The following is a 22,855-nucleotide window of genomic DNA, read 5'->3' as shown; positions in this document are numbered from 1 at the left end:
ATGACTGACTTATATAGGTTCTTTATGTGGAATAGGTGTACAGTTAGGGTCCTTGCTTCTTGCAGGTTTTTTTTTTAATGATTGTTAGTTACCTCTTTTTGTCAAGCATGAAGAGGTTGGCATTTCCCACGGGGAACCTTTGCCTGCACCAGCAGAGCTCCCGGGGACTGACTGCTGGAGAAAGAGGGCAAAGGTTGTTAAAAATGAAATTTGGGGTGTTTGTCCTATGATGTAACAGTGGAAAGCCACCTCAGTGGCACGTGGCACCTTTCCTCCCAGACCACCTCAAAAACAAAGAACCCGTTCCCATCAAAGCTCAAGCACCGCGCCCCCACCCCAAGTCAGAGATGGGGCGAAGGAACCGCAGCGGAGCTGCCTGCCTCAACGGAGCTCCAGCCGCAAAACAGTCGGCCGTCTGGCACGGGGAAGTCCCGACCCCCGCCGCCGCCGCCGCCGCCGCCGGAGCGGAGAGAAGCCGGCCGCTTTCCCCCCCCATGCCGCCCCGTCTCCCCCCCGGTTCGCTGCAGAAAAGCCCCTTCCCAACCCCGTCCACGGCCGGGAGCCGGCAAGGGAAAACTCAAAAGTCTGCGAAGCCTCCCGCACCAGCCGTCCAGCCCGCCGAGCCGCCCGCAGTCACCCACCGCCGCCGCCGGAGCGGAGAAAAGAGCCCCGGCCGCCCGTCTGCCCGCAGTTGCCATGCTCCCCGTACAAGTCGCCGCAGCCGCCACGCGGTCAGCCGCCTCGGCCAGATGAAGCGTCCCCCGAGCCAGCCGGACCTCTGCCCCACTTCAAAAGAAAAACCCCACACCCACCACGTTCCACCCCCCCCACAGCACTGCCGCCGCTGTGGAGCGGCATGAGACTGGGACGCCATTTCTGCGGCAAAAACTACCCCATGGCCGCAAAGAGCTCCAAGCCCCCGCCCCGGTGATCCCGCATGCAAATTAAGAACTCCGAAAGCGTCCCGGGATGAAATCTAACATAAAAAACCCCTTATCAAATAAAAACCAAGTAAAATTAAAACGGATAAGAACTAATACTCAGCCGTGTGGACCCTAGAGAATCAGAAGAGCTAATTTCTCCAGTTTTGCTTACTAGCCGTAAGTTAAAAAGACCAAACCGGAGATGAGACCACAGGAGAAAACAAAGAACTGACAGGACTCTGGGGTTGCTCCCCAGGCGAGGGCCAGTCCTCCAGCCCTGTTGAATTGCATGCAGCAGAGCTGATAAAGCCCTCCTCCTCCACGGCGACCAAACCCCTCGGGCGAATATTAATAAGAGCTGATTAATAAAGGCGTTTATGGAGATTGATATTTTCTCCGCCCATTTTTATTCATAACAAAGGTGGTAGCAATTAGCTTTGCTGGGAGCTTTTCCTGAATAAAAGCTGAGTAATGCCTGAGTCAGGACCTCGGGGGGGGAGTGTTTCATACAAGAGCAGAGTACCAAAGGTGTCCCTGTTCACCGGATCCGAAGCCCTGGGTGAGGCTCCTGCCCAAACCAGCCCCCTTCCCCAGGAGCTCTCATACTCCTGCAAGCATGTTCTCCTTCCTGTAGGTCCAGCTCATGGGAAAAACAGCTCTGTAGAAAGAAATTTATCCACTAGAGGGGATAAAGAGTCACAATACACAGGGAGATGTGTCTGTAAGCCATCAGGCTCCAGGACCAGACACAGACAGACCAGTGGTACCAGCATGAAACACCACACACTGATATTCTCCAAAGGGGAAAGGGGAGCATTCATTCAGTCATTTCCACAAACCTCAAGTGTTTTTGCCTAGATTTTTAGGTCTTGCCAATGAAATGCAAATCTGTGTATTGCTCAAGGCAGCTGAATGATAATAAAAATGTTCTTCTTTACAGGAAACATCTTGCACACATGAAAAGTAGAAAAAATCCATCTATTTTCATGTTGCTGGAACCAATTTCAGTAAGATCCCCATATATCCCATTGAGCCTGACTCCTTGCTCCCTCACTGTGCTGCACCCCAGACACAATTCCATGGGAACCCTCCATGTAAAACTGGAGACCTGGACCCACTATGACACTTCTATTTCATTCCTCATTTCCCAGGTGGTATGAACCTGAAGACAGGAAGCCAAACCTTAATCATCAGGATTGTGAAAACCCTCCAGGAGGATGAGATATTTGCTTTAGATTTTTTGTTCAAAGCATATTGGCAGGCAACTGTATAGGGCAATCTACTAAAATTCATTTGATAGGTCTCCTAAAGGTAGTAATGTAAAACCTACTCCTATGAGGGTCTTTTACTTGTTCCCAGAGGGTGAGTTTGGGTGTTTGTGGCAGGCATAAGCACATCCAAGAGGACTTCAGCCCATCAAATTCTGAATTTGCCTCTGGAGATTCCCCTTTCCCGTTTAGGTGGCTGCAGATGCAGATTGAGATGACCAGGCTCATCACTGAGTCTTCATTTAACTGCATTGTCTGCAGAGACAATCTCCAATTAAACAGCACAGTCGGAAATAAACCCCCAAATATTCTAAGGGAACATCCTGGCCTTGCCCCCACAGCCCCTCAAAAGGGACACACTATATTTATTAACTGCTGAAAGACAAAGCTCTTTAAAGCAGTGGATGCTTTTCAGTACTAATTGCAGGCTGCCAGGAACAGTGGTTTGTGGTAACAATGCATCAGAGGAAAATATATCCAATGGATTGCTATTTGGACTAGATTTCTTTTTTGGTCGTTAATGAAAAGGAGAGAGGAACCATTTACTGCTGCAAAGTGTGTCTTATATTTGCAGCACAGGAGTCAAGTTTCAAGTCAGGGTACTCCCAATGGAGATCAATGAATGGAAACCAGTGACAGCAGTGGCACAGACTGAAATGCAGTGAGTGGTATCCATCAGATCTATCAATGACATTGTATTGTAAAATTGAAAAGTCATTCAGTACAGAAAAATCCACTTAAGTTCGGTATTCCTTGAAGACACAAGTATGGCAACAGACTGAGGGGAAAATAAGGATAATTTGCAGCTCCTGGCAGTATTTTTCCACCCTGGATGATATCTATGGCTTGTCAGTAGCAAAGCCAAATTCTTCCCTGGAGTCCTGATAGGGAAACCACTTCTATTTGAGCTCTTTAGGAGCTCCTATTAATCTTTGTGGGATTTCTTTCTTCCCACTGTAAGCAATCCTCCCTAGCTATTTTGTTGGAAAGACGAGAGAACAGAGCTTCCCCAGAGCTTTGGGGCTGCAAACCCTACAGTGACTTAGCTTACATTTTATTGCACTCAGAATCAGACTGCAGAGGAAATTGCCTTGTTGGGAGTGAAAGATGTGCAGAGGTTGTCATTGCAAATCCAGCTTGCCTTTGATTTAAAAAAAGCTAAACAATTTTCCAGTCTTACATGGTGTTTTACAGAGAAATATTATGATCACTCTAGCCTGGGGAGGGATGTGGGAAAACACACTGGGTGCAGCTCCATTCCCATGTGAGTCCTTTCCATCAGAGCTGGCAATAACCCAGCAGCTTGCAGGGGTGAGAGAGAGAGGTTGTTTGTGGCCCCAGCCACAGAAAGCCTAGGGGCTTCCCCTGTATGTGGCAGGGCTGTGTCACACCAGGGGCCACATGCAGCATCCTGTCCCTGTCTCCCCTGGGCAAGCAGTGTATGGGAGTGCCTTGCTATGTGCAGCCACCCAGGCTGAATATCAAGGTCGGCCCCACACTGGAGCAGAGAGATTTGTGCTTTTTTTCACTCTGAGCTGGCACTGGGGGTTATGCAGTGACCAAGGTGCTGTTGGACTGCATGTCCAGCATTTGTGCCAACAAAAGCCATGGGGAATTTGGGCTCCTGTCACAAATTCACATCATGCTGAAACGTGGTTGTTTAACCATCTGCAGTTCACAGACATGTTAGTGGGTCTTACTAGCATAAGCCTAATCAGAAACCCAGAATCAAGCCCTTCTGGACTCAGAGAAGTTCATATCTGTGGCTCTAGGTTGACACAATGTCATGTCAGGTGGTCCTAAATGTCCTCATTCACTGGTATTCCAGCATCAGTATCTGCATGGCTGATCATCAGCTGCTTTGTGTACCTCAGCCTTGGGTGTTCATGGGGAATGGCTTGCAGAGTGGAGTGTGAAGCCCAGGCTGTCACCTGCTTAGCCTATACCTTGCCAAGCACCTAGACCCATCAGCTGCTGTGTCCACCAAGCCAGCAAGTTCTTGGCACAGCCCCTACTGAAAATCATGGCAGAGATGTAGACACCCCAGGAAATATCCTCAGGAAAGAGGAGAGAGCAACCTGCACCTTTCCTCTTCCCCTCCTGCCACCAGGCAGGCTCTCCCAGAGCAGCCCCCATCCCACCTCCAGTTCTCCTCTGCATCCTCTGACCTCTCTGTGGCCCTGGCTGGGGAAAGTGGTCCCAGTCTTTGAGCACCCAGGCACATGGGCTCCTGGAAAACCCTGTCCAGAAGAACAGCAGCAGATAGTAAGCAGGGCCTCTGCTGGATGGAAGGACATTTCCCTTGGGTTTTAGTGTGCTGGCAGGTCAGCTCTTTTCCCACATAACTCAGAGAGACAGTAATTAATTAGGGAGGGAGCTTGCCTGACCCCACTGCCCTGGAGACACGCCCCTGTAAACATCATGGAGGGATTGAAGGGGCCACCTCTGACTTCCAGGGCTAATATAAACAAAGGAGGAGATATTTGGCAACAATAGCACATTCCCACACGGAGGCTGTGGAGCAGAGGCAGGGTGTGATGCACACAAGAGCAAGCAAGCTCTTTAGCTGGGGCATGACTATGCAATATTTCTACTGGGGGTCGGGTCTAAAGCCTTTGTAAACCCTGGTGACTGCAAGGAATGTGTGAATACTTGGTGCATCTCAGTATCAAATCTTAAAATGTGAGTGGGCTGTGGAGTGCTTAGCACTGGTGATTTGCTTCAATTCCTGAAGATGTAGGGGTTTGCTCAGCACAGCATGGAAGGTACTCAGCCTTGAGCTCGATGTAAGCCTTAAACAGGATGTGTGACATATGGACTATGTCAAACACTGTGAAGATAAATGCTGCTTTGTTCTGTGCAATTTTCTCCCTTTTAAAACTTCATCCTTGTTACACTGCTTTGATTAATCTTACTATATTGTGGGAAAGCATATGTGTCTGTGTAAAGGAAGGAGAGAGAGTTGTGGTGCCCCAAGAGAAAGCCACATGAATAGCAGAGAGACCAACATGTCCCTAAAGAAAGGAGGGAAGTAGAAGACCCCTGAGAGATGTTACAAGGGCTTTTTTTTAAGCTTTGCCAGACTTGGTAAACAGCTTCTGAGGCAAATTATGTTTTGTAGCTGAGGGCTGGCAAGAATGGAATAATGATGACTTTTCTCCAAGTGAGTAAAAAACTCTGCATCAAGCTGAAAGAGGAACTGTTAACACTGGCAAAATACAAACCCAACTTGGTTGTGTTTTGTGTGTATTTTCTGGACAGGTGAAGAAATGTGAAAAGTTTGACTCTCTGGACCTTCATTCTTGGAATCTTGGAGTCTCTCCCTGTAATTCCTGTCTATTCATATAACACCCTACCCCAGTAGTAGGACACACCTGAAGTGGCATTTACCTCTCCTAATTTTGGTCCCTTTATGTGAGCTTGTCACTTGGACTCCTTTTGTCATAGCTGGAAAGAAATGGGCACTTGCAAGATTTGAGACACCAGACCTGCTTTAGCTGCTTATTTTACTGGGGGTTGAATGGAACCTGAAAGTGTTGATGTCTCCCCACCAATAACAAAGCAAACATGACAACTGGCCACTCTGTCTGCCTTGCCAGCTCTCAGAGGTTCTCCTCTGTCCCTTGGTAGCTGTATTTAATTACCTTGATTTGCTAACATCCCTTTTGGCCTTCCCACTCCCAGCCCTTTGTTCTCATTGTCTTGTGTCTGTGTTTCTCAGCATGGTTGACCAAGCCTAGGTTGCTCCACAGAACTCTTCCTCTCCTTCTCCACAAAGGCTTTCTGAGGGTCAGCAGCACAACCTGACTCTCATGGGAGTGAGATGGGAGTTCTCTGCAGCTGATGGCACCGTGTGGAGGGTGGCAGCACAGCACTATGGCTTTTCCTCTTCTCCAGGGCTGCCCATGGCAGCTGCATTCCTGGGCTGAGTTTAAAAATGACTCAACGACTCATAAAAGTACATCTACTGTGGGCTGATAAATTTGAAGGTGCCAATTCCGGGTTGTGAAACTCTTGAGTACAAGGAACTGATTGTTGAAAGGTAACTGTGGGGATTGTGGTTATGCATTTACCCTCTTTTGGAGCTGTCTGTGGGATCTGATGTTATCTGCTGCTCAAGACATGATGCTGGACTACATCATTCAATGGGAAGACCTGGTCTGATTATTTTTCATTTCTCAGTTTCAGAAGTGTCTAAACAAAACCCGAGGCAATCTACCTAATTAGATCTCTTTAATGGTGCAATCCTGCTAAGCAACCTCAGCTTTTATTGCAGATCAAGGGGCCTGATTCTGCTTCTCTTCCCTGCACTGCCATAACTCATGCTGACACCAGTGGTGGAGAGTGAAGCTTTAAATCTCCTGCAAACTGGATCCTGAGGAAAAACTGGGGATGCTGTTGTTGCCAGAGAGAAAGTCATTAAGACCTGCTTTAAAGAACCAATTTCTCAGATAAATAAGCACATGGCAATACCCATTATATTGCAGGGGGTGAGGTTAGCACCCACACTTCTGCATTATGTATGATTTGTGACTGCTCTGGGTATGAACTTGCTTCTTGCTCTTCGATTAGCAAGCCCAGGCAGCCTGGCAAAGCCACAAAATTTATTGCTGCTGTAGAGGTTAATGGATCACTTTACATGTTGATAATGTCTTATTATTGCAATTGTTATTAAGAAAAATGTAACACAGACACTGGGAGTCGATAGCAACTGCAAGAATGTTTGTTTGATTACTGCAGGGAGGGGAGGGGAGCTGCAGGGCTCACAGTGCAAATGGTGGTTGAAGCAAGTTCATCACAACCACCTTCCTGCACCCCTCCTGTCTCCAGATTGTCCTCAGTCCCAGCTGTGAGGATGGCTACTGTTTACTAGTATTGGTGGTGTGAGAAAATAGGAAGGTTAATGGTGTAATTGCCCAAAAAATGGACAAATTTCACAGCTGTCTATGCCAGAGCATGCTAGGACTGGATTCAAAGCCACAATTCATCCTTGGCATCAGAGACCTGTGAGACATTGATAGCTGGATTATTCTGTGATTGTGTGGAGTCATACTCTGGAGGAAACAAGTTACCAACCCAGGCTTCTGGAATTTGTATTTCTACTCCTTTCTAAGTGGGAGGATGGAGGAAGATGCTACTTAAATGGGTCCATGTCCCTCTGTCTCAGCTTCTCTATCTCTAACAAGAAAAATTATCAGCGCTGATTTTATTGTTGTTTCACTATTATTAATAAGAGTCAGGTCAACTAAATGCTCCTCTCTTCACAGCTTAGTTTTAAGAGCTGGAATCTGTGGGTATTGGTAGCCACCACTCCAAATCCTTACTGTGACATGATGGCCTTGTCCACCTCAGAGTGTCATCCCCACTGCCAGAGGGAGCTCTGTCTCCTGTGGCGACACTGGCTGAGAGACCTGACCCTCATTTCAGACCCTTCAGTCTCAGCATTTGGGTCCCTCTCTTTCAAATATCCAGCTTTAGATCTGTCTGGATAAAGGAGTTTGACTCCTACCTTAATTCTGGTTCATCCCAGGTAATTTATTTTGACTGAGTTTCATACTCTTGCTATTTTGGTGTTAACTCTTCCAGAACCTGACAACATGTGGAGGGAGAAGAGCAGCTGTTTCTCTGGGTGATAGAGGAGTCTGCAGCATGGCAAATCTGGATTGCTACATCCACCCAGGGCAAAGCAATCACAGCCTCTCTCCATGCCAGAAATCCCTCACAAATACAATTTCATCAGATACTCTCATATATATCTACACGTATATGCTATATCTATAGAAATAGATATTTAAAAATTATATTTAAAATATTTCTATACATACATATAGATATAGATACATATACATATACATATAGATACATATACACGTAAGTGTATATTTTTTTTGTGGAGTGTGGTGGGAGGAAGCCTGAGGGACCAGCTGTGAAAATAGATGTTTGCAGGAATGTAGAAGGACTGTGGAGTGTAGTGTGGATTGACAGGATGTGTTTGGGTGGGCTCTAAGACCCCAGGAACCATTGGAGATAAATTGCTTGTTGTCTTCCAGGTGATATCTGGAGTGGGCCAGCACACAGGGTTCATGGTTTAAAAACTCCATCTGAAGGGTATTTTTCCCTTCTGGGATATCCACTACAGCTCCATCGTGTCTATCCTCAGAATTCAGTTTCCTTTTTGACAGCAGCTGATGTTTGACTACTTCAGGCTCACTTTCCTAACAGGATTATTATCCCTTAGCTTGTTTGCTTGAAAGTCTGTTTTTTAGCAGGTCTAAAGCCACATCCATAATGGAAGGAAAAGCATCTCTCAGCGGGGTGGGCTCCACAACCCTTCTCACTTTCAGACATTCCATGGAAAGTACCCCATGCATACTGGGCATGGTATATCCTGGAGATTTGCTCTATCTGTGCCTGAGGCAAGGCCTGGAAGGCAGCAAAGTTGATCCTGAGGTTTCCCTCAAAGGTCTCATTCACAGACTGCTCAAGAATAATTACTGTGTCCAGAGACAAGGAAGGTTTAGCTCAGGGATGCCTTTTGCAAGCTATGACACAAGGATTCAGGGTCTGCATTTCATATCCAGACTCCCTTTTCCATGTAGCACACCCAAGGGACCTGCTGAGCTTGTCCCTGCACTGCCTCCCCACTCTGGTCCCTGTCTCCCTGTCCAGCTTTCTCCAGGCATCCAAGTCCCAGCTTCTCAGGCGGCTGGGCAGCAGCCCGCCAGTGATGACAGCTAATTATGAAATGTCATGTCAGAGGCTTCCCTTTTATCTCATCTCATACAGCCCAGCAAAGCTCTCCAATGCCCTTTGGAAAGAGGGGAAAGGAAGTGTCAGTGCAGCACCAGCTGCTTCTCTGATAATGGAATGACAACGCTGCGAGAACACCGTGTTCTGGAAGGAAGTGGCAGCTCGTGCCATGTAGATGGAAATCTCTGGTTTCAGCAAAAAGAAAGGAAAAAAGGTTTTTTAAAGTGTTCTTGTGTAATACTAGCTCTCCAGAGGAAGTGTTTAACACATCTGCTGGCGAGGCTTGCCATCATCCCTGCAAAACTGCTGAATTCAGTCCAGGTGAGTTCCTGCAGGAGAATTTAGCTAAAAAGATTGTTCAGAGAAAAACTGGCCCAATCCTATAGTTTTTCTCCAGTCTGCATTACTGCAGAAGCCAAATTACATCAAGGTGTGTCAGTCTGTGCTGAGCTATGTCTCAGTTTTCATTAGAAACTGGTGGTTGCTTCTCATTTGTTGTCTGCTATAACCTTTTACACTGTGACAAAATGGGCTTGATAGTTTAGTACAAGCTATTAAAGTGAGCTTTGTCAGGGTCCACTGATCCAGGAATGGGTTACTGCCCCTAAGGTCCAGAAGCATTAACACTAAGTTTCTTCAGAAAAAAACCCCAGATAACTCAAGGCTCCATAGACCACAATTTCCCAATTTTGTGAGTAATCACCTGGTTTGGAGCAGTGGAGGGCACCGAAGAATTGGAAGAGGAGCATTACAGTGACAGATGGCTTCCCTCTTTCAGCAATAAACCTGACACAGATGAAGATGCATGGCATGGAGCAGACTTCAAGATCATTCCCAGGAGGGTCCTGCTACCTTGCAGTCTGCCCACAGCCCACCCAGCCTGACCAGTCTGGCCCCAATACTCCCCACCAAAATACCCATCTTGCTGCAGCAAAGCACTTGGTAGTGGATCAGTGACCTTGGACAAATCTGGCTGCTGGAATGCTCTGTAACAACCAGAGCCTGACGTTTTGCCCTTCCTTCATATTGAGTTTTATGTTTACTTTTCTGTATCTAGTATATCCAGAGGTTATTTTTAACACTGCTAAATGAATAGGTGGTTTAAGATCAAACACAGTGGCAAGGCAAGGTGATGTATGAGTAAAGACTGAAAACTGTGCCTGAGAGTGGTGATTCTGCATGTGGCATTTGATCTAGATTATCCAAAATTCTTCCTGCCTTAATTCCTCGGCAGCTTTTAGAAGAGCCCAGCTAGCTGCAAATATGGTTGGTTATAAGGGAAAACTTTTTTCCTTGATTTGCTTTGAGGCTGGATTGGATTCCCAGCCCTGAGGTGAGATGTGAAGCCTGGACATGCTGCCCTGGGTGGTACAGCCCCAGGCTCTGCAGAGCACACAGCTGTGACACTACTGCAGTGTCCCCTGCACAATGCTGCTCACACACCCCAGCTCCTCCAGACCCAGCTGTGTTCAGGAGTGGCACAGCATGGCACTGTACAGACATATCCCCACATCACAATTCCAGCTGTCACTGCACTGTCCCAGCTGGGGATTGTCCACTGGATTTCTAGAATTACAAATTTGAGACACCAGTTCAAAACACAACCTGAGAAGAACTCCATTGATTTCACAAACTAAGGTTGCCTGCACCTCTGGAGAATTTGGCCCATATTTTATTTGGCCAACTGTCGCCTTCATTGCAAAAACCACCAAACACCAAACCCAAAAACCCACGAGGAGAGGCATTTAGATGGAATCAAGGCATGGACATTAAAACAGACAATGGGACATGAAGAGCCAAGAAGATACGATTCCCCACTTCCCTGTCTGACTGGGCTGTGTGGCTCCCAGCAAGACAGGAGGCTTTTCATGCCCTTCAAGCACAATCAGACACATGTAGGATTGTTCAGCCTCAGTCAGCCCCAGCTTTCTGGATGTTTTCAGTCTCTGAGATTCTGCTTGGAGATGCCCTGACAAAATGCTTTAAGCACCCACTGTTCAACAACACCTGTCCCAGGAGGGTCTCAGTCCTCCAGGTGTCAAACACCCAAGTCAGTGAAGCAATGCTGAGCTATAAATAGACCAAGAGGAATTGTGGTGCCAAGTTTATCCTACAACATTTGCAAATACTCCAAAGAAAGCACTGGCCTCTTCCCACACAGAATAACTTTCACAATGTGCTGTGGTTATGAGAGGCAGACATTACATCTTTGCTTGTCATGGTGATTTAAATCCTTGGGGATTTTCTCTGGGATTCACAGTACTGAGAGCTGGGAAAAGGAGTTGTACCCGGAGTGGCAAATAATCATTAGGTTGATTCAGATATTACAGCCCAAAGAGTATTTCAGTATTTCATGCCCTGCATAGAATCTTTCACAGGGAGTCTCCAATAATGTTCATCTACCCCAATCTCAGCAGCCTGGGAAAGGGGTAAAGGCACTTTCCAAAGTACTGAGGGGAGATTCCAGCACAGAGAAACTTGAATCCATTTCACAGCACAGATGAACACCTCAGTAACTGGACCACAGGCTAGAAATCTGGCAAGATCTCCTGTTTTCCACTTTTGTGGCTGATGCCTAAGATTCCTCATCACTCGACCCTGAAATTTGAAATATTCCATTTAAGAGATGCCAAAAAACTCTTCTGAAAATCCAGAAGGTCACTTGCAATCTTATTTCTTATAGCCTGAATTCAGAGAGCACAGATCACCTTGGCATGACTTTTTTCACAAAGATAAATGAACTGGCAATCCCTCACTATTATTTTCCATCCTCTCCCACCAAAAAACCTTCCAAAACATGACCATCTCTGACCTTTAGGCACAATCCATCAAGCTGTGTTGGAAAAGACAGGAATATGTTTGGAAATGATTTGATATTTTTAAGAAACTTTAATATGAGATTATAAAGATGGATTATTATCTCAGATACATAGAAGCAAATCATACATTGCTTCATTGGGCTTTGATGATTCCAAGGAAGCAATTCCAGATTAACACAGGTTTAAAGCATTTGATACATCCAGGAGTAATAAACTGGATTCTCTTGAAAACACAGCTGTTTTGCTTGCTCCTTTATCTCTAAAAATATAACCCAAGAGTCAAAATTGTAATCTAATAGCTGTCAAAATCCTAAAGTCAAGGACACTTGACATCAAGCAATGCACAATTTAAATCTCTGTCAATGCAATAGTCTTACAGAGATATTCCTCAACCTGACCAAATCTCTCCTCCTTTTCAGGTCAAATTAGTAGATTATACACAAAACCAGTGCAAAATCTATTGTATCTCACACTGTTCCAGTTTGGCATGTTATGCCTTGAAGGAGATGCCTAAACCACAATATATTGGTAGAGTTGGATTACACACAGTTTATCAGGAAATGCAAAGAAATTAAGTCAATATAACACTTTGCCTATGCCATAAAATTTGTATACTACCTTCTGGATTGCTGGCATCTCAATTTAAAAAGGAAAGAGTGGCTTACTTACAAACACATCCATTAGTAGGTGCTCCAGTGTCACTTCGATATCCTCTAATTTAGCTGCTAAAGTCATTGTGAAGTCAAACAGAGGGAAGCTGTCAGAAGTCGCAATCCAAAGTGTCTGTGGCCAAAGCTCCTTCTCAGACTGTCACAAATGAGTTTCTCACAGATAAGGAAAATCCAAGAAATTAAAACTTAACATCAGAGTCCAGATGACGCCTGGACTCGGTGCCAGCTGTCAGCCCTGCTTGCAGGACTGAGGATTATTCCATGTGTGCAGGATGGGAGCAGAAGCTGCAGTGTGTGTGCTGCCTTCCTTTCAGAGCTCCCCAGCCAGAAGCATGGAGTTATATCTGGGAAACCACAACAGAGGGAGGGAGAGACACACACAGAAGGAGAGAGAGGGGAGGAATGGAATAAACTGCCTTTGACTATGACTGATATTTATAGGACTGCTTGTTTTTGACTCTAGTCCATTTCTCTGTTCATTTCTGACCTTTCACAAATGGCCCAGCACACTGGAGTGTATTGTACAAGAGGGGCAGCAGGTCCCACAGAAGTTGGCTGTGACCAGTGCTGGGCCAATTCACACAAGCTCCCCATCAATAGCTCTTTGTCACAGCATACCAGGCTCTGCACTGTAGTGAGTGACAGAGGAGAGCACAGACGTGTAAAAAACAAGGAAACAAAAGTTGTTTGGATATTAATTCTTTCCTAAGAGTATTAATAGATCCCGTTACCCATTCCCCAAGGCACTGGAGTGCAGTGGTGATTACTGAGGTTATGTATGGAGGGGAATAACCCCAAATAACACTTCAGGGTTTGACTCTGACACATACTCCCACCACTCAACCCTTTCAGGTCTGCAGCATCCCTGTCCCCATAGCACTTCTCAGGACTAGACCCTTCCATTTATTGTATTTATGGAAAGTTTAAAGCATGAGCCCAAGTGCTTGCTGCTCCTCCACACATCTGCTCCCACTTAACTCAGTGGAGAAAAGGTTTCTGCTTGCTTAGCACTTTGTAGCTCTCACAGCTCCAATGGAGTGGGAAGGTATTAGTGGACATGACCCAACCAAAGCAAAACCTAGTGGACGTTCCCTTCAAGGACTTTGCATAATGTTAACTAAGAACCAACTAGAAAGGAAACTGAGGCACAAAAAGGAGAAATACTGAAAGTATTGATTTGGCCAGGACTGGTGTCAAAGTCTTCTGCATCCTAGAGAGTGCCAGGTTCATCCAACTGCCTTTCATGATGTTCACATTGCTCAGCCAAATTGTTTTTAATTTATTTGACATGTACCCATGTAGTTTGAAATCTGAGAGTGAAATCTTGCATGTGATGTATTCCAGACAAAAAAAAAAAAAAAAAAAAATCTATGAGGCTACTCTAAAGCCTTCAGAAACTGAAGACCAGTATTATTTCTAAAGGTGTGAGGTGGATAGGGTTGATGGAGCTTAGAAGGACCTCTAGTCATAAATTCCAACTAAATGTTCTCAGAATTATAGCTGAAATCACATTTTCAGACATACCCATTAGCATCTGATCAGGAGCTGCCTCTGATGGCCAAGTTTTACTAGACAACAACATGATGGACCATTTGGGGCATGTTATGATGGATGGTTTCAACAGCAAAGAAGGACATGTCATTTGTTTTCCAGCTGGACCAACTCTCATTCACACATGGCTCTACATCAGATAATAGGTTGACTGCTCCAGAAATAAACCCAACATGGGAAGCTTGTCTACTGCAAAGAAGCCTGTTAATCATTCACATACTGCCCTTTCATAAAGCTTTGACAAAGTGTCTGTCTTCACCAGTGTGAAGTGGAGGGGTGTTTTAATGAGTGTGGATCAAAACTAAGAGGATTGCATTTGGAGGGAAGGCGATGGAAACCCAGGGCCAGAATGCAGTAAGGCAATGAGCAAGCTGGTGTGCATGACCACAGGGCTCACCACAGAGAGGACTTCATGTGTTCTGCTCTCTAGGAAGTATTTGCAGAAGAAGACCTGACTGCTGGTAAGGTCTTCATCCTCTCCAGCATGTGTAGAAATTCAGAGATTCCAGGAGTCTGTGGTTTCTACACATCCAGGCTGAGTACCTGGACACATGACTGGCCTTCTGCAGGTCCCTGGCCCACAGACACCAGTGTCTGGGCTGTGTCAGATGAGCCAGCAGTGGTCCAGCCAGACTGAATCATGCACTTGTCCACCTCTAACTGACCCAACTACTGTCCAACCATCTGACCACAACAAAAACTTCACTGGAATCAAGCATGTGATCGCTTCTGTCCTCCCCACCCCATTTATTGCACAAAGGCTAAGTGTTAAATACTGAAATACAAAATTAAAGATTCTTTTCTGTAGCGATAGATCAGGACAAGCATGTCACTTGTAGCCCTTGACTGTCCCTGTAGCTGCATTGTGTTGGTTACAGAGATAAACAAGAGGAGACATCTTCCAGGGTCAGAACGCAGTGTCCATGTGACAGACTCTTTGACTCCAACACAGGCTCATTTTTGTCTTCATGAAGATGAATTTCAAGATTATTTCAAAACTGATGGAGAAAATAGTGTCAGGCACAAGAAAATGGCTTAGGGGAACACATAATGCCTTCCCTGATGCCCACTCAAGAAACATCTGGCACTAAAAACACCACGTGCTCCACTGGCAATGGTAAAGAGGATGAATGAATTCCTGGGTTCTCACCCAGGCTCAGCTTGACATGGCCTGGGATTCCCTTATTACAAGAATATATATTGATATAGCAGCTCTTAGGCTCTTGCAGTTGCAATATTCAGCAGAGCAATTCTCCTGCTGATCAATATTAACTGTCTGCAGAGATAGTCAGAAGTTTGGGTAAAAATACTGTTGCTGGGAAAAGTTGCTTTGCTGTAAGTCCTGTGGAATTTTCCTGATTCCCAGTACTGCAGGGTACTCAAGGGTATATCTCTTTCCCTTTTTTCCTTCAAATTGTAATGAAATTTCATATGCAAAGCAAAGCACAGTGGGAAAAAAAATGTAAAATACAGAAAATGTAAAGAAGAAAAAAGAATCACGATGTTCCAGTGATAACCGAAGCAGTTGGTGTAGCTGTGGTGAAATTGTATTGATGGGGAAAAAAAAGGCACCAAAGTGTAGAAAGCTGTTTCATTCAACCCTGAAATCACTCACTCAACCTTGAAAAAGCAGATAGCAGAAATCAGAGTCAAAAAATCAAATCAAAGCAGAACTTCTTCAAACACATAAAAGCTCCATATCTATCCCATTGGATCTCTTCTAGCTCTTGCTTCAGTGTTGCTTACCCCAAGTGACCTTTCTTATGGAGATAGCCACTCAAATAGAGTAAACAAGAAAGAATTTCTCTGAGTTCCCCAGGGATTTTTCCCAAAACCTCTGTGAATGTGCATTTCAGGAGCACACAGAAATAAGATCACATGTGACAATGAGAAGCTCTAACCTGGTTAATTCTTTAATGAAGTAGGTCCAAACAGTTTCTTTATTAAATCATTATTTCCATCTTTTCTAATTTCTGAGAATGTATTACTTTGGCCTTTGTAAGCATGAGACCTATTTAAAGCAGAGCATCCATCTGACAACACACCAGGGTATTTGTGCAGAACAGGATGTTCTTCTACACCCACATTTTCTCCTCACTTCCTTCTTAGTTTTCTTCGACCATTTGGGAATAAGATCCCAGAAAAGAGCTCAAAAGGGGAGATTATTGTAGCATTTTTGCCAAAATGAGATTTCAGCAAAATATGCTGTTTTTCAAAAGCTGAAGTGTTATCTGGGGACACACTGGGTCCCAGAATTAGGGGAGTTCCAGGGGTGAAGGTGGTTGGTGAGGAAAGAGCTGCCCTGCAAGCACTGGCTGACAAAGACAGGAGTATAAAAATAGAACAAAAAAGTTTACTAAGTATGGCCAAAAGTTGACAAGAAAGGGTTAATGAGCCAATCTGAGTTTAACTAGTCCCAGGAGGTTATGTTTGGGCCAGCCCAGCTTGCAAAGACAGGAGATGAGGAGTCCAGAGAGGATGGGAAGGTTATTTGTCCATGAGGCAAAAAAATGTTCCTGGGTTATGGAACCCACTAGGAAAAGCATCCTGGCTCTCCTCCACTGCTCTGGCCAAGGGAGCAAGGCTTCAGTCGTGAACCTGTGTGACAAATATGGCTAAAAGTCCATTTGGGGCAGTGCTTTTGTCATCCCACAGATGTGGGGTGGGCTCCAATTCAGCTGTGGCAAGTCAGGCTGTCTTTCTACACAACTAGTATTGAACTTTTGTGAACTTCTTTGCTTGAAATAATCCAAGTGAGGATGTGAAGATGAATCTTTTTTATCTCCTCCACAAGGTTTTTCTATGCTTTCTCCTCTCAACAAAGAGTTGTTCTCTTTGGGGAAGGTGAAGAGGGACATCCCATACTCTTGGTAAACTTGGATGACAGGAAACCATCAGCTTCCAAAGTCTTACTTCCTTCTCCAGTTTCCCTTCCCACACAAAAACCTGGACACTGGAGCTGATCAACCTGTCACCTCCAGGCTGGATGGTGGTAACTCACTGAGTCTGGAGCTGAGTGTGAAGCCACTCAGGTTCCAGCTGGCCCAGAGCACAGCCATCTGCCCTCACCTTGGATCATGGTGCTGTAAGTCAGCCCCATCCTGCAGTAGCTTTCAAAGTCACCTGAAGGCCTTGGTGATAATTTTTCAATGAATTAATTAAACTAGTGCTGCAGCGAAGGTTGGGCATCAGCCTACAGCTCCACCTCAAATCTCTGATCCAGGATGAAATGCAATAGCCTCACCTGATGAAGGCATCCAGCTCTGGTATATCTCCAGAGAAGGAATCTTGCAAACCTTGAGTTCATGCAGTCAAGGCAATGAGCAGGGAGATTATTTTGAGTTTTCTCCAGGGATCTGAGTGAGGATAAACAATTGCTCTATCTATTATCAGGCAGTCTGTGAAAGAGGGAGCACAGTTTCCAGGTGACACTGAGGGACTCAGGCTAGTGAGAACAAGGGCCTGCCGAAAGATATGATGAGACTAAGTAAATGAGCAATAAAACAGCTAATTAAATTTAATGTAGCCAAATGTGAAGTAATGTTCACAGCAGGAAAAATGTTCTGAACTTCACATATAAGATTATGGGCTCTGGGCTCACTCAGGAGTAAGATATTTGGATTATAATAATTCCGTGAAACATCAGTTCATTGCTCAGTAGTGGTGGAATAAGCAAATAAAATATTAACATTTACCAAGGGGCAAATAAAAGAGAATATTAATGTGCCACTGAATCAAACCAGGGTTCACTTACATCTTGAATACTGTCTTTTGATCCTTTTATCTCCAGAAAAGACATAAAGATGAGGGGTAGGATTCAAGGAAAGGCAGTAAAGATTAAATGTAAGAAAAATGTCTTCTATAAAGAAATTACTGAGTAAGCAAAGTGGACTCTTTGGTCCAAGGGGAAAAAATATGGAGAAAGAGACCTACAGAATGATGGCGTGCAACTTGGAAATGGTAAAACATTCTTCTCCTTCAAGAGCACCTCCCCATCCTAAACTGTGTGGGAGAAGCCTGCAGGTACACAGTGCACTGCCAGGCAAGGCTACAGCACATCTGGGGCTGCTCAGTGGGCCAGCTGAGATCCCCTGTGTCTGTCAGTCCTCTCACTGGCAGTGGGACTGAGGAGCCACTGCTTCCATCTGCAGGGTTTGCCAGGCTGGGGCTGGCCCGTGCTGCCACATGAGGAATGAGCGTGGGAGTCCCATTCCTGACCTCTTGCCCGCAGTGGGATTTACACAGCTCCATAATGGGGGAAAAACTGCTGCTTCCACACGACAACAAGATAAACGTTTTTATAAGGAAGTCTCTGTATGGGAAATGCCAGCAGCTCTGAGATATTGCAGGCAAGGAAAGCAGGGAACACAGTCCTGGCTGTCCTGGAAGGTTTTGCACCAAGGCTTGTCTCGACCCTTTTACAGCCCTTAACTGGGACGTTCCTGTTTGCTTTATGAAGTGAGCTTAGAATCAGCAAAATGGAGTCCCAGATCATCCTGCCTCTGAGGAGTCCCAGGTGCTGCAGAGCACTCAGCTTTCAAGTTCAAAAAATGTGGCTATAATTTCTATTTTATTGTCACTATATTCAACAAACATCTCATCTTCTTCCTGGGCATAGCTGCTGCTGGCTGACTTTTTTCACTGTCCCCATTGTATTGCTTCTCATGGGTGGTCTCTCTCTCCTTGATGGCCTCCCACCACTCTCTGTAGCTTAGACATTGTCATATTTTCATGATTTAACCGAGTGTCCTAAAAGCCACCCTTTGGCTAAAGGCATTTGTCTACTGTCCCTCTCACATGCGCTTTTATTTAAAGGCCACTCTGGGCAAGGGAAGGGAAACCTCAAGTTTTCTTTCTTCCAGACTTCCCCCAAGGGCAAACAAGCCACCCAAGGATGAAGGAGCTGTTCTGGCACAAATAAGCTGAGTGGGTGTTGCTTAGATGGGTTTTGTCTCTTTCAAGTGGAGAGAGGGGCCTGTGGTCATGGAGAACATGGAGAACACAGAGGAATCAGAGTCTCCTTGTCTGGCTACATGTACCCAAATCTGCCTTGCATGGCAGCAACCTGCATCACCCCAATCCATTGGCCCAAATCACAGCAACAGAAATGCACCTTTTAAATGCTCTCGATAAACCCTCCTTTTTCTAATCCCACTTCACTCAATCCAATGTCCCACTGACTTCTTCCCTTGCTTTCCTAAAGCATCATCCATTTGTCTTTGGGGTCTCCCATGTCTCAAGGTGACCTGCTGGGCAGGGCTGCTGCAGTGGCACCATTTCCCTGGGACATGGCTGAGACATTCACACTCGAGGAGATGTCCAGATGCCACTGAGCCACATGAGCCTATTGTTTAGCTCACTGTGAGGGATCCCACTTCAGCTCCCTTCCTTGATGTAGCAAATCAGCTGCATTATTAAAATGATTAAAAATAGACTGAGCTTGCCTGAGACTGCATCTATAATGGATCAATTGCTTTTTATACATTTTTTGGCTCCCTACAGTGCTGCTTTGTCATGCCACTTTCACTTGGTGGGTGAGATCTTGAAATAATAAGCACATTCAGGAGATATAAATATAGCTGTTTATTGCCTTAAACTGGGTCTGCAAACAAATCACAGTCCCAGCTTCAGGTATTTGGAAATTAAATCTTCCTCTCTGTCCCTTCCCTTTTGAACCGGAGTCAAACACTGGACTTAGCATCTTGGCAGCTGCTTTATCTTACTTTATCTTAAGTTATAGGCACTAGTTCTGCCGCACAAAATTCAAACCCTCATAGGCTGTTGATTTAAGAAGCCCTTGATGGTAGTCTGGATTTGATTCCAGTAAGAAATAATGTGGAGTTACCATTGAAAGGCTGCAGCACAGTGAAATAAAAATAAATGCACTGCATTGTGTAGCTTAACGGGGTGCTAATTTCTTGGGAGCGCATAAATAGGAGGCACAGAGCACATCTGTTTGCTGGCGTTGGGTTGGGAAAGTGCAGGGGAAATTTGGAGCTCTGTCACAGGGACAGGCTGAACTTTGTTCCCATGTCTCACAGAACTGCACAAAGTCTCCTCTGTAGAATTGCCAGTTAATTAAAAATGATATTTACGGTACCCTGGAGATGCATGCTCATAATTCTGCTTTTAGCATTCCTACAAAGTCTGGCACAGGGAGAGGGTTGGGGCCCTGGCGATGCAAATAGCCGCTCCCATCGCCGGGCTACCCCTGTGGCTGGAGCCCTCACAGAGGGGCTTTGGGCTGCCAAGGCCATTCCCATCACACTGTGTTTGCTGACAGGTTTTATCAGCCACAGGTCTGCTGCAGTGAACGTGGGACACCCCTCCACCCCACGCTGAGATTCCCAGGTATGCTGGAAGCAGAGGGGAATTAACCTGCCTGTGGCAGGTATGATGCTCTCAGCTCACAAGTGCCATTCACAGTGATATACACAGCGCCACAGAAAAAACCCCATGCATCCAGAGGTACCAAAATAACAATCTGTGCTCAAACCATTGAAATCCCATCTCCTTTCCTCCTTCTTCCTCTAGCTCACATCCACACTGCTCGTGGAAATTATCCTCAGGCACTTCCAGGGTGTTTCCCTTGTACATTCAGAAACACTTGTAGTATTTCCTGCTGTGTGATGCATGGGATTTTGGACAGCAGAGTTTGATGACTCAAGGAGAAGCAATGTCCTGAAACTCTAAACATGCACAGGATAAAATAATACTGTAGAGGTGATGGAGGACAGGGGGAGGAGGGAAATCTTCAGAGATTTTAACCCCCCTGTAAAGGCAGCTGCTCTGCAGAGAATCAATGTGAGAGAGAGATTTCTGTAGAGGCAGACTGGAGCAGAAACCTGTGCCTCTGCTGACCACAGATGGGGATTAGGGAGGATGTTTTTCAACTTTCTCCCAGCTGACCACTCTCAAACCACTGGGGCCTCTTCTTGCTCTTCTAGCCTGAATTTGAAAACTTAATGTAGTGAAGCAACCTCCCATTTCACCTGGACAGAGATGAACCAGAGGACTTCATCTCACAGAGAAGAAATCTTCACCTCCCCATCTCATGCTAGCCCCCTCCCTTCCCCACCTTCAAAAATTTCAGCTTCAGAAAACTTCTACAGGAGTCCAGAATTCAGCTTTATCCCACATCCCAACCCTCCAAATCCCCTGGCACCCACCTCCACCCTGGTGGCAGCTGCTCACCTTTGGCAGGGGAGTGCAGACCCTGAGCTCGGCCGGGACCCTCGGCGGGGCTCTGCAGAGCCGTGGCAGCTTGTGCCTCATCCTCGCGTATTTTTTCATATTCTTTTTTTTGGCAAAGATAAAACTCCTCTTACAGCGTGTATCCAGTTGCTGGCAGCATGTGCTGATAGCTGTTAATTTGTCCTAAAGGCTGGACACTGCGAGTGTGCTGCAGTGAGTTGTTACAAGCTTGCTAGAAACAAGTTTCTGTAGTGGAATATTTAGCTGTTATTATATGCATAAAGGTTCTATCCTGATACCACTGGAAACAATAATAAAAATCTCATTAACATTTTATTACCAAACCCTTCCCTCTATTCCTTTTTACATACTGCCAGTCAGCTCAAAAAGAATGGTGTCTGCTGACGGAAAAAAAAAAGATGATGAAAGCTAGAGAAACTCCTTGACACACTCCTTTTGGCTTTATGTATTTCACTTTGAATTAGGATGCCAAACCAGGAGAATGACACTGCAGACTTCTGAGGAATTAAAAAAACATGAACCAAACCTCAGCATGATTTTATTTGCTAAAAAATCCCCATCCTCCAACTATGGAACTCAAAACCTAAAATGCTGTTTTGGCTGTTTCTCATGGCCTCCTAGTTTTTTTATACCTCATTGTACTTTAATACTCCTCCCCAGGACAATGAAATGTAAAAATTTTTTTTATTACTAAGTCTGTTGAAGCCAGATAATCTCTTGGTTGAAAGAGTCAAGGTTTTAGGAAAGGTCCTGGGAGTGTGAGAGTCTCAGAGGGACACCATTCTCCATGACCTGACATCCAGTTCCCCCCCAAGTTCATTTCACCCTCAGTGATTTCCCTATCCAAGAAGGGATATCTTGGTTTACGTGGGCCTCACCTGGCTAAAAGCCAGAGGACATCTTCTTCCCATCATCACAAACCCCACCAACATTCACCTGAAAGTAAGGCTGGAAACACGGCAGAAAGCACCAATGCATTGCCAATGCTCCCACACTACCAAAAGATTTCTCAGATGGTTCCAGGGAGCAGACTGGAAGATACCTCAGGTAGGGGTGAAACACCTGACAGTGTGACTGGGGAAAATGATTTTCCAATCCCAAATCTGGAGTGTGGCTCACCTCTGAGGATGCAATCAGCGCACAAAAACTGGGCACTGGGGAGACTGCAGGACCTCAATCAGTGCTATTGCTGTCTTACATCCTCTCCCTACCCCAGCATGACCTCAAAGGGGGCTGACCCCCAGGGCCAAGTGGCTGGCCAAAGACAAATGGAGTTCTCCCTTGCTGTCCCAGAAATTAAAGCCTGGCTTAGCATGACATAAAAATAGCTTGAAGAAGCAACGGTCTCATCTATCACAGCACTTTGCCTCAGCCATGGAACAGAGATGACAAATCTGTCACTGATTACACTCCATTACATTCTTGCAAGATTTCCTGTGCTGCCTGCAAAGTAGATGTCTTTGCTCTGGTTTTTAAAGGATTTTAAGTAAAACAGCCAACAGCTCTGTCAGCAGCAGCCTGGTGCTCTGGGGTGTGGTCCATTCCTAGCTCTGCCCTTTGGATGTACAAAGATGTAGGAGATGGACAAATCACTACTTTTCTGCATCATAAAGGCATTTATCAGAAGCATACCTGTTAAAAGGATATGGTACCTGCTC

At 45.4% G+C, this 22,855-nt stretch overlaps 1 protein-coding gene across 2 annotated transcripts in view; it reads right to left on the bottom strand.

Annotated features, from left to right (window-relative positions):
• FRMD4A (FERM domain containing 4A) overlaps positions 1-22,855 on the bottom strand; it is a 270,813-nt gene that overhangs the window by 195,208 nt on the left and 52,750 nt on the right. The window contains exon 1 of one of the 2 annotated variants that reach the window (XM_083859685.1): positions 12,430-12,804. The exons of the other annotated variant lie outside the window; for it this stretch is intronic. Within the exon in view, the coding sequence (XP_083715811.1) occupies positions 12,430-12,495 (66 nt within the window). The 5' untranslated portion in view covers positions 12,496-12,804. Of the gene's footprint in view, positions 1-12,429; positions 12,805-22,855 lie in introns of those variants that run through there. 2 annotated transcript variants of the gene reach the window in all.

Source organism: Zosterops lateralis, assembly GCF_965231275.1.
Source record: "Zosterops lateralis genome assembly, chromosome: 4".
In the NCBI taxonomy this organism is placed as follows: Eukaryota; Metazoa; Chordata; class Aves; order Passeriformes; family Zosteropidae; genus Zosterops; species Zosterops lateralis.
Note: the sequence above shows the minus strand (reverse complement) of the source record. Positions and strands in the feature narration are given on the sequence as shown.